This window comes from Esox lucius, chromosome 13 (assembly GCF_011004845.1).
Source record: "Esox lucius isolate fEsoLuc1 chromosome 13, fEsoLuc1.pri, whole genome shotgun sequence".
Classification (NCBI taxonomy): Eukaryota; Metazoa; Chordata; class Actinopteri; order Esociformes; family Esocidae; genus Esox; species Esox lucius.
In genome coordinates this window covers 30,099,397-30,116,041 of record NC_047581.1, presented here as the reverse complement: position 1 = coordinate 30,116,041, position 16,645 = coordinate 30,099,397, and the positions used below count along the sequence as shown (strand labels likewise).

The following is a 16,645-nucleotide window of genomic DNA, read 5'->3' as shown; positions in this document are numbered from 1 at the left end:
TACAGGAGGATACAATAGGATACAGTAGGATACAGAAGGACACATGATACAGTGGAATGATTACATGTTGATCTTTTTCAACAGTGCAGAATAATGAATGTGGCAAAGTTAATCAATAATTAGGAGAAGATAAAAACAAAATGTAATCCTGTCTATATGCTGTACTACTACCATCATAACACTAACATAAATCCTAATAAATGTCAACATGTATAATCAATAACATCAAACAAGGAAAACAACATCATAGCAATAATCTGTACCATAATCAATATGAATACATTCATTATATCATTGTCAACATATTTATAATCAATATTATTTTATACAAATGTACCAATAATGTATAAGTTGAAGATAAAATAAGTAATAACTTAAAACTATAAGTTGATTAATACCAGTTGACACTTACAGATACAGAATAAAAGAGTAAAAAACTAAATAATATCTGAAGACAGTAAAACATGCAAAACAAGCTTTATTGAAGATTCAGTATTTAATTGTTGCCCACTGGTTGTAAAAATGGCACGGTCGAGACCAAACGGGTCACCAGAAATTGTGTACTGTGTAATTAATTTATTGATTAAGCCCCATGTATTTAACTTTTACGGGCTAAGTGAGTGTATGACAGTGATTTAACGTATAGATTATGCAAATATAAACAACAAACAAAACATCCAGCCCAAAACTAAAGGTTTTAAAAAATATTATTTTGTCAATCTCAAAAGTCCCAGACTGCATCTTTAAGCCAGTCCAGAGACACATGCTGCGCTGTGGTGGCTAAACCAATCACACACCAAGGAACGATGCTGGTTGCAGTAACTCCTACCAATGTATACTAAACTAGTTACGAAGTCTTGGAACACACATTTGGAAAAGCACACCATGAAATGAGAAGGTCATGGTCATTCTGCTTTGTCCACGCCTTAGACCACTCTCTCCTCCTCTGGCCCGCCTTCAGTTCCGGAGGCCAGGAGAACCATCTCCATGTTACTGGTGCTGGCATTCAGATCCACCCTCCTGGTGAACTAGGGGAGCATTGCACTGAGGGGCAGAGGCATTTGCTGGTATTTTGCCCGACAAAATACACACAAGTGGACATTGACACAGACTCGGACCAATTCTCCACCAAACAACTGTTGGTGTACGCTAATGGGTGGCAAATCTTGGCACCAGCAGACCAAATCTTTTGCCCCCAACTAAAAGAACTGAAATGTCCTATCTGCTCACAGAAAAACCATTAGGTCTGAGTAGATGCGTTTACCTTGTAGAACAGATAGAGGGCGCTGATGGCTGTCAGTAGAGTGAGCAGCACTATGACGTGTCTGATGATGAAGGCTGGCAGTGGAGAGGCTGCCAATGGAAACACAGTTGATGAGGGCACTGATCCTACATCAGATAGATCTGTGTGAGAAATGTTTGTGGCAATGTTATAAATAAATGTTCAGCACACCTGAAACTGTGAGGAATAGAAACCCACTCTCAGATGAGAAGTTATGATCTAAAATGTAAATGTGGTAAGCGCAGCTGTAGCTCCCTTGGTGGGATTCGTCTGCGTCAGGGAACAGGAAGGCAGCGGAGTGATTGAAAGCTGGCTGGGTCTGGGTTCTGTTGGAGCTGGTGAACATGAGGAGGAAAAAGCCTCCTGGGTATACTGGCTCAGTGGAGCAGGTGAGGATGAAGTTGTAGCCTCTGAACACCCTGGGTCCTTGGGGGACCCTGGATACACTTCCCATTGAGTCATTTAGGTAGATATCAGGTTGGGCTGGGAGATTAATACAAATAAAAAACAAGGTAAAACAGTGTTTGTCGCCCTCTCTCACAGGGAAATGATCTTGTCATTAGCTACCAGTCAGTCAAGATTAGCTAGAACATTTTGTGTTCTCCCCTCAATAATAATATAAATGTTATACATTTGATGTTGGTGACATCAAAATAATGACAAAAGATGTGGATCCTTATTAATAATTATTGGCCTTATATAGAGTTGGTATTCTGTTTTCAAGCCTAAGTAATATACTTTAGACCAAATCTTTCTTTGGCTCCCATTGAAGATGCTTTGAGGAGATTTCTCAGTTGCACATCAGCCCCAAAATAAATGTTCAAAATAGTATTGTGAGTAAACATGCGGCCCTTGGATATCAAGCTTAAGCAGGACATCTATCACAACAGAGAATATATAGTCACTCTACATTGTAGAGTCTACAAGCTCATATGTACAGTAGGACTCCAGACATATAGAGGTCATGGGTCCCACAACCTCCACTACAAGAATTGATTAGATTCTAAACACATTTCATACCATCTTGGTTGAATTCCGTCAGATGGAGGACTTCAACTAAGTGAACTTATGTTTTATGTGGTCCCTGCAATAGGTTTTGTTGATGTGATTTACTTTGGGTTTTCTCTCTCCACCCTTTGTCAAACAAAGAGATGTACACAAATCACATGAACGTGAGATCTGAAGCTCAAAGAAAATAAAAGGTTTGTTTATTTGCAGCTACATTATCTAGCTAGGCTGGGGGAATAAATGCATGAAAACTGACAGTTGACTTGTATGTATTACAGACTCACTGGGAGGGAAGGCAAACTTGTCGTTACACTCCTCTTTCTTACAAGAGCAGATGTGGACGGGTCCTACAGAGCTCATCTTCTCCTTCATGATACAAGTAGAGGTGTTGTAGTCATCCAGCTCCAGTCCATAGATAGGCTGGGTGGGGTCATGGCACAGAGTCTCAATGCTGTAGTTACCTTCACTCCTCCTCCTGAGGCAATGGACACAGAGAGTGTCAAACACACAGAGACTGACACGCACATACACTTTCAATGTAAGAGACATTTTTCTTTCCTTGTGTTAACCTGAGACCAGTAGACCATTTTCCCTAACCTAACCCTAACTTTTTCATAAAATAACCCTAACCCAAAATGAATGGACCTTAAAGTAACTTCAATTCGAACAGAACGCCCAATGATAGGTTTTTTCCTAAACCTGGAAATCACTTCAATCAATTTTCCTTAATACCGGCAAAAAAAACATGCCGGGGTAGATTTTCCAGCTTGTACTATTCTTGTGAGGCTTTGGTCCTCCACATGTACATAAAGACATTGATCACATAAAGGGACGCATACTCACTCATAGTTCATACATAGTACACATACCAGATGCTGACACAGACTTCAGTATCGTGTGCGCAGATTGCGGTGATGGCACAGTTAGAGAGACAGATTCCTTTTCCGTTACAGGTTGAAGGCTCCAAATCACAGAATTTACAAAGCCCTGAACATGCATAAAAAAAAAGAATAGAATCCAAAATGTCATAGTTAAAATGAAAACACGCACTTAATAATGTTAACAACCGTTTTAATAATGTTAACAACCGTTTTATTAATGTTAACAACCGTTTTTCTCATCTAGAACCGTTGGACGGACTGGCACAAAATGTAATTTATTCTACTTTTTTTTCGTACATAGCAAAGCATTTGCAGGTTACAACTTAGGACTTGTCCAAACTAGTTAACCTTAGCTTTAATTAGTTTGGACAAATAAAAGTATAATTAATTAGATTGATATTATGCTTTTACTTCTTCTGCTTGGGTTATTAAGTGATCATTTCACCCAGTTAAACAAAAGCATAACCCAAATTGTAGGGACAGTTGTGCTCAAAAGTACCCTTGGAGGATTGGTAATATATGTACCATTTGTAAAGAAAACATGAGTGAGCAGGCAAAACACGTCTTTTTTTTCTTATGGGATTCACATTCAGTTGTAGGTCATAACAGAATGGCATTATCAAAACATGGCAACAAAGAAAAATTAACTGACCCCTGTTCAAAAGTCTGCATAGCCTTACTTCTTAATATTGTGTATTGCCCCCTTTAGCATCAGTGACAGCGTGTAGACTTTTGTAATAGTTGTCTATGAGGCCCAGAATTCTTGCAGGTGGTATATTATAGCTGCCCATTCGTCATGGCAAAATGCCTCCAGGTCATTCAAAGTCTGTGGTCATCTTGCATGAACCGCACGTTTGAGATCTCCCCAGAATGACTTGATGATATTAAGGTCATTAGACTGTGATGACCACTCCAGAAACTTCACTTTTTTCTGCTGTAACCACTGGAGGGTCAACTTGGCCTTGTGCTTAGGGTCATTGTCATGCTGGAAAGTCCAAGAACTTTCCATGTGCAGCTTTAATGCAGAAGAATGCAAATTGTCTGCCAGAATTTTCTGATAACAAGCTGCATTCATCTTGCCATCAATTTTCACAAGATTCCCCATTCCTTTAGAGCTCACACACCCCCATGCTTCACAGTGGGGATGGTATTCTGTTCACTATAGGCCTTGTTGACCCCTCTCCAAGGGGACCATAAAGCCCTATTTTGGTCTCATCATTCCAAATGACAGTGTGCCAGAAGCTGTGAGGCGTGTCAAGGTGTTGTTGGGCATATTGTAACCAGGCTTTTTTGTGGCATTGGTGCAGTAAATGCTTCTTTCTGGCAACTCGACCATGTAGCATATTTTTGTTCAAGTATCATCATATTGTGCTTCTTGAAACAACCACACCGTCTTTTTACCTATGGGTTTTTCTTTGTATCCCGAAAAATTATTCTGGCAGTTTTGGCTGAAATCTTTCTTGGTCTACCTGACCTATGGCTTGGTATCAAGAGATCCCCAAATGTTTTACTTCTTAATAAGTGATTGAACAGTACTGACTGCTATTTGCAAGGCTTTGGATATCTTTTTATATCCTTTTCCATCTTTATAAAGTTCCAATACCTTGTCACACAGGTCTTTTGACTGTTCTTTTCTGCTTCCCACGGCTCAGTATCTAGCCTCAGTGCATCCACGTGAGAGCTAACAAACTCATTGACTATACTAATATACTAATACTATACTATACTAATTGCAATAAAAAAAAAAAGATGTCACCTTGTGTGTGAGTAAATAGGCCAAATATTCAAGGGTATGTAAACTTTAGATCAGGGACATTTGGGTGATTTCTGTTATCATTCTGACTTAAAAAAGAGCCAAACAACTATGTAATAATGAATGGCTTCATATGATCACTATCCTTCAAAAAAAGACAGTAATTTTGCATGAGGAGTCATGTTTTCAAAATGAATGCTGTATTTCTACAGTAAAAATACATGAGAGTAATAACAGAAGAGGTTCCAGAACATGCAGAGCACACAGTGACATGGGAGGGTTCTGGAACATTCTGGAGGCAGCTGGGATTAAAATCATTCTTAATCAATAAACAGTGTATCATGATAATTGTCACAGAAAATCTTATGAACCAAATCTAACAGAGATACAGTATCTTCCTAGGGATATAGACACTGCAAAAAAAAAAATTAAGGGAACATTTAAATCACACCAAAGTTACTCCTGAAAATACCTCGATAAGCCAGTTACTGTAGCTGGTGTAGTAGTACACCCCTTTGGATAAGACAGTTTTGTTGCTTTGTAGTACATCACTCTGGATAAGACAGTTACCTCGCTTTGTAGTACACCCCTCTGGATAAGACAGTCACCTCGCTTTGTAGTACACCCCTCTGGATAAGACTGTCACCTTGCTTTGAAGTACACCCCTCTGGATAAGACAGTTTTGTTGCTTTGTAGTACATCACTCTGGATAAGACAGTTACCTCGCTTTGTAGTACACCCCTCTGGATAAGACAGTCACCTCGCTTTGTAGTACACCCCTCTGGATAAGACTGTCACCTTGCTTTGAAGTACACCCCTCTGGATAAGACAGTTACCTCGCTTTCTAGTACACCCCTCTGGGTAAGACAGTTACTTCGATTTGTAGTACATCTATCTGGATAAGACAGTTACCTCGCTTTCTAGTACACCCCTCTGGATAAGACAGTTACCTCGCTTTGGAGTACACCGCTCTGGGTAAGACAGTTACCTTGATTTGTAGTACACCCATCTGGATAAGACAGTTACCTCGTTTTGTAGTACACCCCTCTGGATAAGACAGTTACCTCGTTTTGTAGTACACCCCTCTGGATAAGACAGTCACCTCGCTTTCTAGTACACCCCTCTGGATAAGACAGTTACCTTGCTTTGTAGTACATTCCTCTGGCTAAGACAGTTACCTTGATTTGTAGTACACCCCTCTGGATAAGACAGTCACCTCGTTTTGTAGTACAGCCCTCTGGATAAGACAGTTACCTCGCTTTCTAATACACCTCTGTGGGTAAGACAGTTACGTCGATTTGTAGTACACCACTCTGGGTAAGACAGTTACTTCGATTTGTAGTACACCCCTCTGGGTAAGACAGTTACCTCAATTTGTAGTACACCCCTCTGGTGAGACAGTTACCTCACTTTCTAGTACACCCCTCTGGATAAGACAGTTACCTCGCTTTGTAGTACACCCCTCTGGGTAAGACAGTTACCTTGATTTGTAGTACACCCATCTGGATAAGACAGTTACCTTGATTTGTAGTACACCCCTCTGGATAAGACAGTTACCTCGTTTTGTAGTACACCCCTCTGGATAAGACAGTCACCTCGTTTTGTAGTACAGCCCTCTGGATAAGACAGTTACCTCGCTTTGTAGTACACCCCTCTGGGTAAGACAGTTACGTCGATTTGTAGTACACCACTCTGGGTAAGACAGTTACCTCGATTTGTAGTACACCCCCCTGGGTAAGACAGTTACCTCAATTTGTAGTACACCCCTCTGGGTAAGAGAGTTACCTCGATTTGTAGTACACCCCTCTGGGTAAGAGAGTTACCTGGTTTTGTAGTACACCCTTCTAGCCTTGTTCAAGGAATGATTGTTTACATTTTATATGTTTTCGGTGAATAATGGTGACTGAGTTTGTTCCCATCGGTGTCTTACACAACAGGCCAATGGTAAAACAGCTCCAATGTCTTCCATTTTGGCTTTCGACTTATTGATTAACAGTTGTTTAGCAAGCAAGGACTCAGCCTTCCTGAGCTGTTTGTCTGTCATTACATCTCCCAGAAGACCAGTCTCCTTGTTCCCGGCACTCCATGAAGCCACCCGTAATCACCACTGATCCTGAGCACCTGCACCAGTCTACACACCTGGGGGGCTGATTGCCACTCTCCCTATAAATAGGAGAGTTCTGCTTTCAGTCCCTGCCAGATTATTGTACAGCCACGCAATTATTACCGTGTTCGCTACCGAATTAAGCAAGCTATCCTATTCCCCGAGTATCCTGTTTTTGTTATCACCATGTCTTTACCTCCCTCCCAACCACCTATCTCCCTTCCCGTTACCGACCTTCGCCTGGACTGACTCCCCGCTCTGTTGACCGAACCCTGCCTGACCTTCTGACCATTCTTGCCTCCTGGACTTCGTACCACTGCTACCCTCTATCAACCCTCCAACAACACATTCATACCTGCCTACGTAATTCTTACGTATCTCCTCTATCATCTCCAACTACTACAATAATCATCATCATTGTCCTTTTACCCCGGTGTCTGTATCTGCTTCTGGATCTTACCTCTGTCCTGAGTCCAGGGAATCGTGACAGTGTTGGCTACCGATCTCGTATAGTTCCACAAACCTGATTGGTGAAAGGGCATTTGACCCTGGAGATCTGAGGAGAAAGATCACAGTAGACAACTAGGCTACAGTAAAGAATATTTTCATGTTTTTACTTTATTGTTCTTAGCATATGCTTTTTTTTAGTATTCCTGCAAATGTTCATGCAATTACCATAACATTGAAAAAAAAAAAATAAACATCTCACTAACTCAAGTGTACATCAGTATAATAGGATCTTACCTGAACTCCAGGACAGAAAAATTAGTATCAGTGCAAGGTTCATATCTGTCTCGGGGTTCCACTGAGCTGTCATGTAGATTGAACTGAAGAGCAGAAAATGCTGCTGGGCTATTTATACTAAAATGTCATTATTTCGTTACTTATATAATGAGATACGTCTAATCCGGTTTTGTACCATCAGTGGTTGGCTACAGGAAACTCGGTGGGAAAAAACACACCACAGTCAGCAGAGTTAAATATAGAATATCAGACATTTACTGAACATCTGCTATTAGCAGCATCCTATTAGTAGTTGGACAGCAGTCTATCAATAATCTATTTGGAATCAGTCTACCAGTAATCTATTTGGAATTAGTCTACCAGTAATCTATTTGGAATCAGCCTGCAGTAATCAATTTGGAATCAGCCTACCAGTAATCTATTTTGGAATCAGCCTACCAGTAATCTATTTTGGAATCTGCCTACCTGTAATCTATTTGGAACCAAGTTGAACCAGTCCAACAGTAGTTTATATGAAATCTATTTCAGAATATAATCTATTTTCTGTTTTTATGCTGTCTGTACCTTGTTAGCAGTGGATGTTCCCGAGGCCAATGGTGTAACTGAAAACCTGAACAGAACATGACTTCTGCTTTAGACAGCCTGTCTGCACTCTCAAAGTCAAACAATGTTCTAATTATGTTTGAGATGTTTTGACACGATTCCAAAATATCCTCAACCACTGGCAAGAAGGTTAACTGCGTGTAACTTTTCATTCCATGAAATGGGTGTCATCTGCATCCCTTTGATATTTTCGGTAGACATTGTGCCTGGTGCATGGTCCTATTGCATGAACTAAATATAGTGACTACATGTAAAATTCAACAAATCAGATTTTTTATATGAATGCTTAATTTTTCATTAGAATTATTTAGTATTTACTTTGTATCTTTAGTTCTCCAGTCTTGTTGGTCCTTGATAACCAAAGTATATGGTAAGAACTAGACCTGATGTAAATCTGTGTTACTTGCTTTATCAGACTGAGAGTATTATTTATTTTTCTGTTAGTTAAAGAATGATGTCACGACCTGGCTCAATGCCGTGACAAATAGAATAACATTGGGAGAACACGTGGTGGGTGTTAAAGAATAACAAAAGCATTTATTAAATACACATACAACTGAATAAAAGGGGGGTGTGGAAATCAGTATGACAGTGGAGTGAGTGGGTGGTTGTTTGTAAATATTAGTGTTGTGTTGTAGGGTGTAAGATGTAAATCAGTATGACAGTGGAGTGAGTGGGTGGTTGTTTGTAAATATTAGTGGTGTGTTGTAGGGTGTAAGACGTAGGCGAAGGTTTCAACTAAACAACAGTAGGTGTCTGCTGTGAGAGAGACTAGAGCAACACTGAAGGCCCAGCCTTCATAGCCAGCCAATCAGCTGTCCAACAGATGTCGCCGATCTTCCTGACAGTCATCCCGGCTCCCCCCACACCTTTATAGCCAGCCAATCAGGTCTCCAACTGGTGTTGACCATCTTCCTGACAGCCATCCCGGCTCTGCCCACACCTTCATAGCCAGCCAATCAGATCTCCAACAAATGTTCCCCATCTTCCTGACAGTCACCCCGGCTCCGCCCACACATTGCTGTGAGTAAATAAGGCACAACCACCAGCGGAGTCACACTGATTACCACACTTACACTGTGCTGTCATATTTCTGTTCTGATTTAAAGGGGGGGTGGAGAGGGCACTTACACTGTGCTGTCATATTTCTGTTCTGATTTAAAGGGGGGGTGGAGAGGGCACTTACACTGTGCTGTCATATTTCTGTTCTGATTTAAAGGGGGGAAGAAGAGGGTGCTTGCGTAAAAACAATATTGACTAATAGTGATGTATGGCGTCTTTAGGGTGGATCAACAACTGGGACAGTATTGGAGGTGCTTCCTAATCCTGACCACAAGATGTCCCCAGCATATCAGGAACACCCTGGAAAGTGGCCTTCTCTGGCTTAGAAGGTTCACAGTGAGACGCTGTGGCTGGGTAAACACATTGACAGTCAGGGAAAACCAATAGAGTAATTAATTCAGAATCCAGTCGCTGACCACATGATATAACCTATAGTCTCGTGCCAAATTAACCTGTTTTCAAAGTGTAATTGGAAGGCAGAAGTCCTGGGCCAGTAGAATGTTACCCAGGCTTTTACCTGTCCATGTTACAATCTACCAAACCATGTTACAGTCTACAAGCCCATGTTATGATCTACCAGACTGTGTTACAATCTACCAAACCATGTTACAGTCTACAAGCCCATGTTATGATCTACCAGACTGTGTTACAATCTACCAAACCATGTTACAGTCTACAAGCCCATGTTATGATCTACCAGACTGTGTTACAATCTACCAAACCATGTTACAGTCTATCAGCCCATGTTATGATCTACCAATCTGTGTAACAATCTATCAAACCATGTTACAGTCTACCAGCCCATGTTATGATCTACCAGTCTGTGTTACAATCTACTGGCTACATAAATGGAACCTCGGTTAGATCATATCATGGGCTGGCAGATTGTAACATGGTTTGGTAGATTGTAACACATGGTGGTAGATTGTAACATGGTTTGGTAGATTGTAACACATGGTGGTAGATTGTGACATGGTTTGGTAGACTGTAACAAGAGCTGGTAGATTGTAACTTGGGTTTGGTAGATGGTAACACAGGCTGGTAGATGAGTTGGTAGATTGTAACATGGCCTGGTAGATTGTAACTTGGCCTGGTAGATTGTAACTTGGGCTGGTAGATTGTAACACGGGCTGTCACACTATGTTCAGGTATAAATCAGAGTTCAATGTTTCTACACGTCTTCTATCCGGCAGCCCCAGTATATTTACGTCATCATCACCAATCCACTCCAACGCACAATGAAACTCAATTTATTACAACCTGAATTTTCTGTAAGCTAGCTGTGCTACTAGCATATACGAAGACGTTTAGTACTTAGTAGCATTAGTAGCATAAAAAAAAAAAAAACTAACTTTTTAAGCTGAATAAGACAATGTGTAGTGTTATGCAGTGAAAACAGCCAAACATCCTTCTTCTATACCCCATATTCTGCATTCAGTTGACCTTCTATTGACCTCTCCCCGTCGATGGGCTCGTGTTCTTTTGCCGTAGAGGTCAGTCATGCAGTTTCAAATGTTCCAACAGTTTTCTGTGTGTGTCTAAAGTACAACAGTGAAGCCTTTGGAAAGTGTCTCGTATTAAACAAGGTACTTGCTGTTCTACGCTGTCACAGCATCCATCAATACAATGACTCACAGCAATATCCTTCACTTTTACATATTCACTTTAAATGAACACTCTGCTCCGAAAACACTGTGTGTGTGCATGTGCGCATGTGCGTGTGTGTTTGTGTGTGTGTGTGTGTGTGTGTGTGTGTGTGAGAATATACTCAGCATTGTGACTCTGGCTCTATTCCCAGGCAGGACATTCATCATGAATTCTGGTGCTTCTCAAAAGTATTCACACACTTGGAATTCCCCTTGTTTCATTATTTTACAGCCTGAAATAATCTAAGGGTTTAATTGAGGGGTTTTCAACTGATCAACGGGGGGGAAAAGTTGATAATGTGAAAAAGGAAATCTGCAAATTATTTGTAATTAATTACGAAAATACAACAGAAAAGAATTGATTGCGTAAATATTGACCCCCTTTGCAATGACACCTGAATGAGCTGTGGTGCAACCAGTTGTATTCAGACGTTATGTAACTTGCTGAATGGAGTCCATCTGTGTGCAATTAAGGTGTTTCACATGATTTCAGGTAAAAACACCTGTCTGGGAAGTCCAACCGTTGGTTAGTGTCCTAACAAAAACTACATCAGAAAGACGAATGAACACTGGATGAAGACGACGGAAACAAATCAAATCTGAACCAATCAGTGTTAGGATATAGGAACATTTCTCCAGAGCACAGTGAAGTCCATTCTTAAGAGACCACTAACATACATGCAGCCAAACACACAGTGAAGTCCATCCTTCAGAGACTACTAACGTACAGCCAAACACACAGTGGTGTGGCTTAAAAACAAAAAGAGCAATGTTCTGGAGTGGCCACGCAATGCCCAGACTTCAATCAGATTGAGAATATGTGGAATAGAAAATTGCTTTTCACAAGGTCCCCATCCTACTTCACAGAGCTTGAGCAATTATGCAAAGAACATTTTGCTGTGTCCAGATGTGCAAAGTAGGTATTGACGTATCCAAATAGACTAATAATGGCTGTAATTGCTGAAAAAGGAGCCCCTACCAAAAGCTGACTAAGGGGGTGAATATGTAGGCAATAAACCACTTCCTGTTTTGTATTTATAATAAATTAAGAACAATTTCACTTTGACATTATACACAGGAGGTGACAAATTTAACAAAAATATGCATTTATGTGGTACAACAAAGTCTTATTTCTTAACAGTAGTGTGAGTTACTTAGGTATACATTTTACATTACCCCGTGATATCATCTCTGTGGTAATGTCATTCTCAGACACTTCAGTCAATCTATCAAGCGAATGTATTTTATAAAACCCCTTTTTAAATCAGCAGTTGTCACATAGGTCTTTTACAGATGTGCTGAGGGTCCGGTAAAACAATGCTTTAAACTTGACCTTAATTAGCCAATAATAAAGCTGTGAGAAATTCCTGCTGTAATAGGCATTGGCTTAATCATTGGCCAATCAGTACGTTGTTTGTTAATAGAGACGCAATTAGTTTTTAGTTGCTTGCCAGCTATGAAATTATATGGTTTTAACTGTGGTAATACATGGAGTAGGAAGGATTTCAGAATTTGATTTTCTGCATCACCACTCATTCCACTCCAATACACATTGATTGAGACATCGTCTTTTTTTAGACCTCAGTATCAGTAGGAAATATCTGTCGGAGGGGTCCCAAGTTACCTCAGAAAGTGACACAAAACAATAAAAATTTTACACCAGAAGAAAATTGGATATCTGACTTAAATCTGGCATGTATCCCATGAATCTAAATGAAACTATCTTAGTGTAAAAACAAAATTTGTTGACGTTGTAGTTCCAGACTTATATATGCAGCGTGGGAAAAGGTTATCTCAATGGAAATCCACAATTCTGAGAAAACACTATTTTTTGGAAACACCCTCTTCTTAGATTATAATCTTACTTGGATAAGAGGTAAAGCTTGACATTAAGGTTCCCTTAATTGACCTTTAGCAAAAGTGTTACTAAAGATCCAATCTGTAAATAAAGGTTATATAATGTAGATTTTTCAGCACATATTCTGTCTGTGGATTGAGGTCTTTAGGCTTTCTAGCTGGCATGGACGGAGCCCTGTGTCTCTCTCTCGGTCTCACATACACACATGCACATTTGTCTTTTGTCCAGCACTGCAAGTAGGTGTGGCAGGTTATGATGGAACCCACGTTGACCGGATAAAGGAGCCTCTGTGTACAAGTTGGGGTGTAAATGAGTTAACAGTAAGCAGACTGTCTCGGCTCCCAAAGACACCTAACACACCACTCCAGTTAACTTGCACTAATTTCATCATCCTGTCGCACGAATTGTCCTGTTGACATGGCACCTGTAGCTGCTGGATTCACCTTGAAACAAGTGGTCTAAAGTCAAATAAAGGCAAATATCTGTGTGTGTCCAAGTAAATAGATTCCCTCTGACTTATTGTTGGAATGCGACAGGTGTTCATTTTTTCATCAATATTTTTGTCATTCCCAGTCACTGTTGCTCTGGCAACATGAGCCACCCTGATTGGGAAAGCTGCACAGTTTGACCGACAGTCCAAAAATTACTTAAAGGGAATCTTTAACACTTGCCGTTATTCACCTCTTCGATCAACATGCACCTACAAAATAGCATTTCCCTCTGTGGTGTTATCAGGATGATCGGAGCAACTAAACAAATGTCACAGAGTAAAAGACGGCCTGTTCTGAGCGTTATGCCCAAACCCATGTAAATTATTTAATGGTTCTGAGTGCAATAGGTTTTAGAGAATGTAGCCTCTATGTGTTTTACACAGCCTCTAATGAATTACACCAGCCGCAAAACCAACTGGCCCGTTTAAAGGTGACGTGAATGAGAGGTTGTTAGCCGGCCGAACATCTAGGGAACATGTTAGGTGACTCGTATGCAGTTCTGCGTTTAATGGGGCATGATAAATACTCCCAGGTTGGGGAACCTCCCCTCCCTATTTAACACCCATCATTCAGTTCTAATCTCCGCAGTTTGGAGTTGGGAAATATTCCCAGACAGTTTCTCAACAGAGCGACATTGAATCAACTAGGTGAATTCTCCTCTAATTAATCTGATGCTTTGCCTAAAGTATTCTGGACTGTATGGGCAATGAAACTGGGAAATAAAACCCCTCTGATGACTTAGATTTTATTGTTAAAGCTATGTTGACAGTGGCCACTGGGTGGCAGGCCATAGCAGGGCGTCTCTTCTGTGGCCCTCGAGGTTGATCGTACGTTGACCCAGCTGGCCGTCATTCACTAGGGAGTACTCAGCACACTCCTAATATTGGTTTTGTTTTCATAAGCTTGATGAGTTAGGCTTAAGTCAAAACTTGGGCCTGTATGATTTGCAGTACACCTAAATACAGTCTGCATAGATGTCATGTGTACCTGGTTGGGCTCAAGGTAGGCCCAAATTGTTATGGTAAGGTATGTGTGTTTGTCTAAAACTGCAAGATAAAGATATGCTATAAGCCAGGGGTTCTCAAACCTCGCCTGAGGGGGGGGCAGCCATTCCCCTAATTAGATGTATTCCAAACGTCTTTTTAAAATAGCAAAATTATATTAATCGGAAAAACATTTGTTTTAAACATTACCCACAATTTATTTGTAATGATCTAACACACAGACCGTTTTTATAGCTAAATGGGGAAAATCATCCCGGTTTATCCTAGAGTGGAATTCGCTATAAACTCAAAATAAAAAAGAGGGACTTCAGCTTTAAGAAAGAGGCGTGTCGTACCGAGATGACGCAGGAATAATAATGAAAAGATGCTTCAAAATTCCTCCCCTCGGCCAGCGTGTGTGGTAGCTGTCTGGGCAGTTACCATATTTAAACAAGAGGAATGACCAGGGAAACGGGAGAATTAGTTAGCAAAACAGAGGGGATTCTTCCATCATTTGAGAAGGTTGCAGGAGACTGTCTGTGCAGCATCATACACTTCATTCATTTTGAAACTGTATTTAAATCATTCAAAGAAAAGGGCAATTTAATTTAGATTTTTTGTTGGACATTTGCACTTGCAATTTAGACTACCTGTGCAATTCGAGCCCGCGGTACCGGGGACACAGTTGACATAGAGAGGATATCACATATTGAATAAGTATTGATTATAGTCGAATCAGAACTTTTAAACCTGCATCATGACATGTTTCATATTATTATGTTTTTACCTTTGTCTGGGGCTTTTACCTGTCCGGACAAGTGCCGCTGTGAATGAGGACATCGAAGTATTGGTGATTCTGCCCAAAAATAACTCCTATATTTTCTCATTAGCAAGAGTGACCCCTGCCATCGAGTATGCACGGCAAAAGTTGAAAATACCCGGCGGTCTGTACTCTGGACTTAATTTCAATATGCGCTATGAGGATTCCGGCTGTGGCAATGATGCGCTCTTCTCCCTGGTGGACCGCTCCTGCGAGAAGAAGCCGGACTTAGTTCTCGGTCCCGTATGTGAATACGCTGCAGCGCCGGTAGTACGGATGGCTTCCCACTGGAACATCCCGGTAATATCAGCAGGTGCTCTGGCCAGCGGTTATAGGGACAAGGATAAAGAATACACTCACCTGACCCGAATCTCCCCGTCTTACCTCAAAATGGCAGAAACGTTCGCTGCGATGTTCCACCACTTCAACTGGAAAGAGGCGCTGCTGATTTTCGATGATGACAAAGAGGAGAGAAACTGTTACTTCACTGTGGAAGGCGTGCACATCAAACTCATGGATCAATATCACATCAGCCCGGTAGTCATCAACTCTAAAGATGAGCACGTGAACGCAGATGACCTCATCAAATTGATCTACGAGAGTGAAGGTAAGTCAATCAATCACATGTATTTATAAAGCCCTTTTTACAACAGCAGTTGTCACAAAGTGCTTTACAGAGACACCCGGCCTTAAACCCCAAGGGGCAAACAACAGTAGGCTTTTTGAATTTACACCGTCCCACGGTGTCCTTACAGCCTGAATGGCCAGTTTGCCTGCTGATGTCCTTTTGCTAACCCTGCCGCGTACTTTCTAGGTATTCCATCTCGCCTGCCACTGTCTGCTTTATTTAAAAAACACTTACGCCCGAATATACTTGCAGCGGGAGGTGAGAAAGCTATTTCGAATCATGCCCAATAATAACAGGTAGCCTAGGTAAATAATCCGTTTTAATGACACATCCCCTCATCAAAAGTGTTGAATTGACACCTGGCTTACTTCAATAGCAGATGTTTGTGATGGGCCTGCTCAAACGAATGACAGTGAATTGTTTCAGTCCGGATGTTGTGCTATAGGCAGGACATTGTGAACTTTGATTTATCTCCATATCAAGTTACCACCTGGGAGACCAGGTGCCATGGGTCAGTTGCTGTGGTTGGTGAAACAGCAGACACCTGGAATTTCCCCTGGCATTTTAAATTGACCAGTGAGAGGAGAAACAAACTGGACCTAATCGATATTACACACTCTGTCCTGTTCCTAGTCAGTCACAACCCCTGGTGGACCTGTCCTCTAGCTGTGGCTGGCCCTGACCCAAGGTTTAATAACAGTTTCTGGCCCAGGCTACTGTAAAGGGGATGATTGGAGAGGGTTTGGGGGGTACTTTTGTCTTAGGACACCACTGCTGTTAAA

The 16,645-nt window shown here is 41.1% G+C and overlaps 2 protein-coding genes across 5 annotated transcripts in view; one reads left to right on the top strand and one right to left on the bottom strand.

The window, feature by feature from the left end:
- Positions 1-460: 460 nt before the first annotated feature.
- On the bottom strand, positions 461-10,133 carry LOC105014569. Of its 3 annotated transcripts, none has more exons than XM_010876997.4 (7): positions 7,773-10,133; positions 7,489-7,584; positions 3,160-3,277; positions 2,575-2,765; positions 1,454-1,765; positions 1,265-1,353; positions 461-1,044 (listed from the first exon to the last, which is right to left on the bottom strand). In XM_010876997.4, exons 1-7 carry the CDS (start codon positions 7,843-7,845, stop codon positions 991-993), a joined length of 933 nt encoding a protein of 310 aa, XP_010875299.2. In that variant the 5' UTR covers positions 7,846-10,133; the 3' UTR covers positions 461-990. The 3 variants fall into 3 exon arrangements, with proteins under 3 accessions (XP_010875299.2, XP_019907856.2, XP_019907857.2); XM_020052297.3 differs by having other exon boundaries at positions 2,617-2,765; XM_020052298.3 differs by having other exon boundaries at positions 9,245-10,133.
- Positions 10,134-12,776: 2,643 nt separating this feature from the next.
- The window catches only part of npr3 (natriuretic peptide receptor 3), a 32,114-nt gene continuing 28,245 nt past the window's right edge, over positions 12,777-16,645 (top strand). The window contains exon 1 of one of the 2 annotated variants that reach the window (XM_010876949.5): positions 12,777-15,842. In XM_010876949.5, the coding sequence (XP_010875251.1) occupies positions 15,173-15,842 (670 nt within the window). In that variant the 5' untranslated portion in view covers positions 12,777-15,172. The remainder of the gene's footprint in view (positions 15,843-16,645) is intronic. The other variant, XM_010876950.5, reaches the window with a different exon arrangement.

Bases quoted from the DNA above. Each gene is read 5' to 3' on its own strand.
- LOC105014569 (XM_010876997.4), bottom strand. From the start codon at position 7,845: ATGACAGCTCAGTGGAACCCCGAGACAGATATGAACCTTGCACTGATA. The intron at 2,766-3,159 runs GTATGTGTACTA...CCATTGCCTCAG, and splicing joins GAAGTCTGTGTCAGCATCTG to GAGGAGGAGTGAAGGTAACT. The intron at 1,045-1,264 runs GTAAACGCATCT...TCTGCCCCTCAG, and splicing joins CCCTCTATCTGTTCTACAAG to TGCAATGCTCCCCTAGTTCA.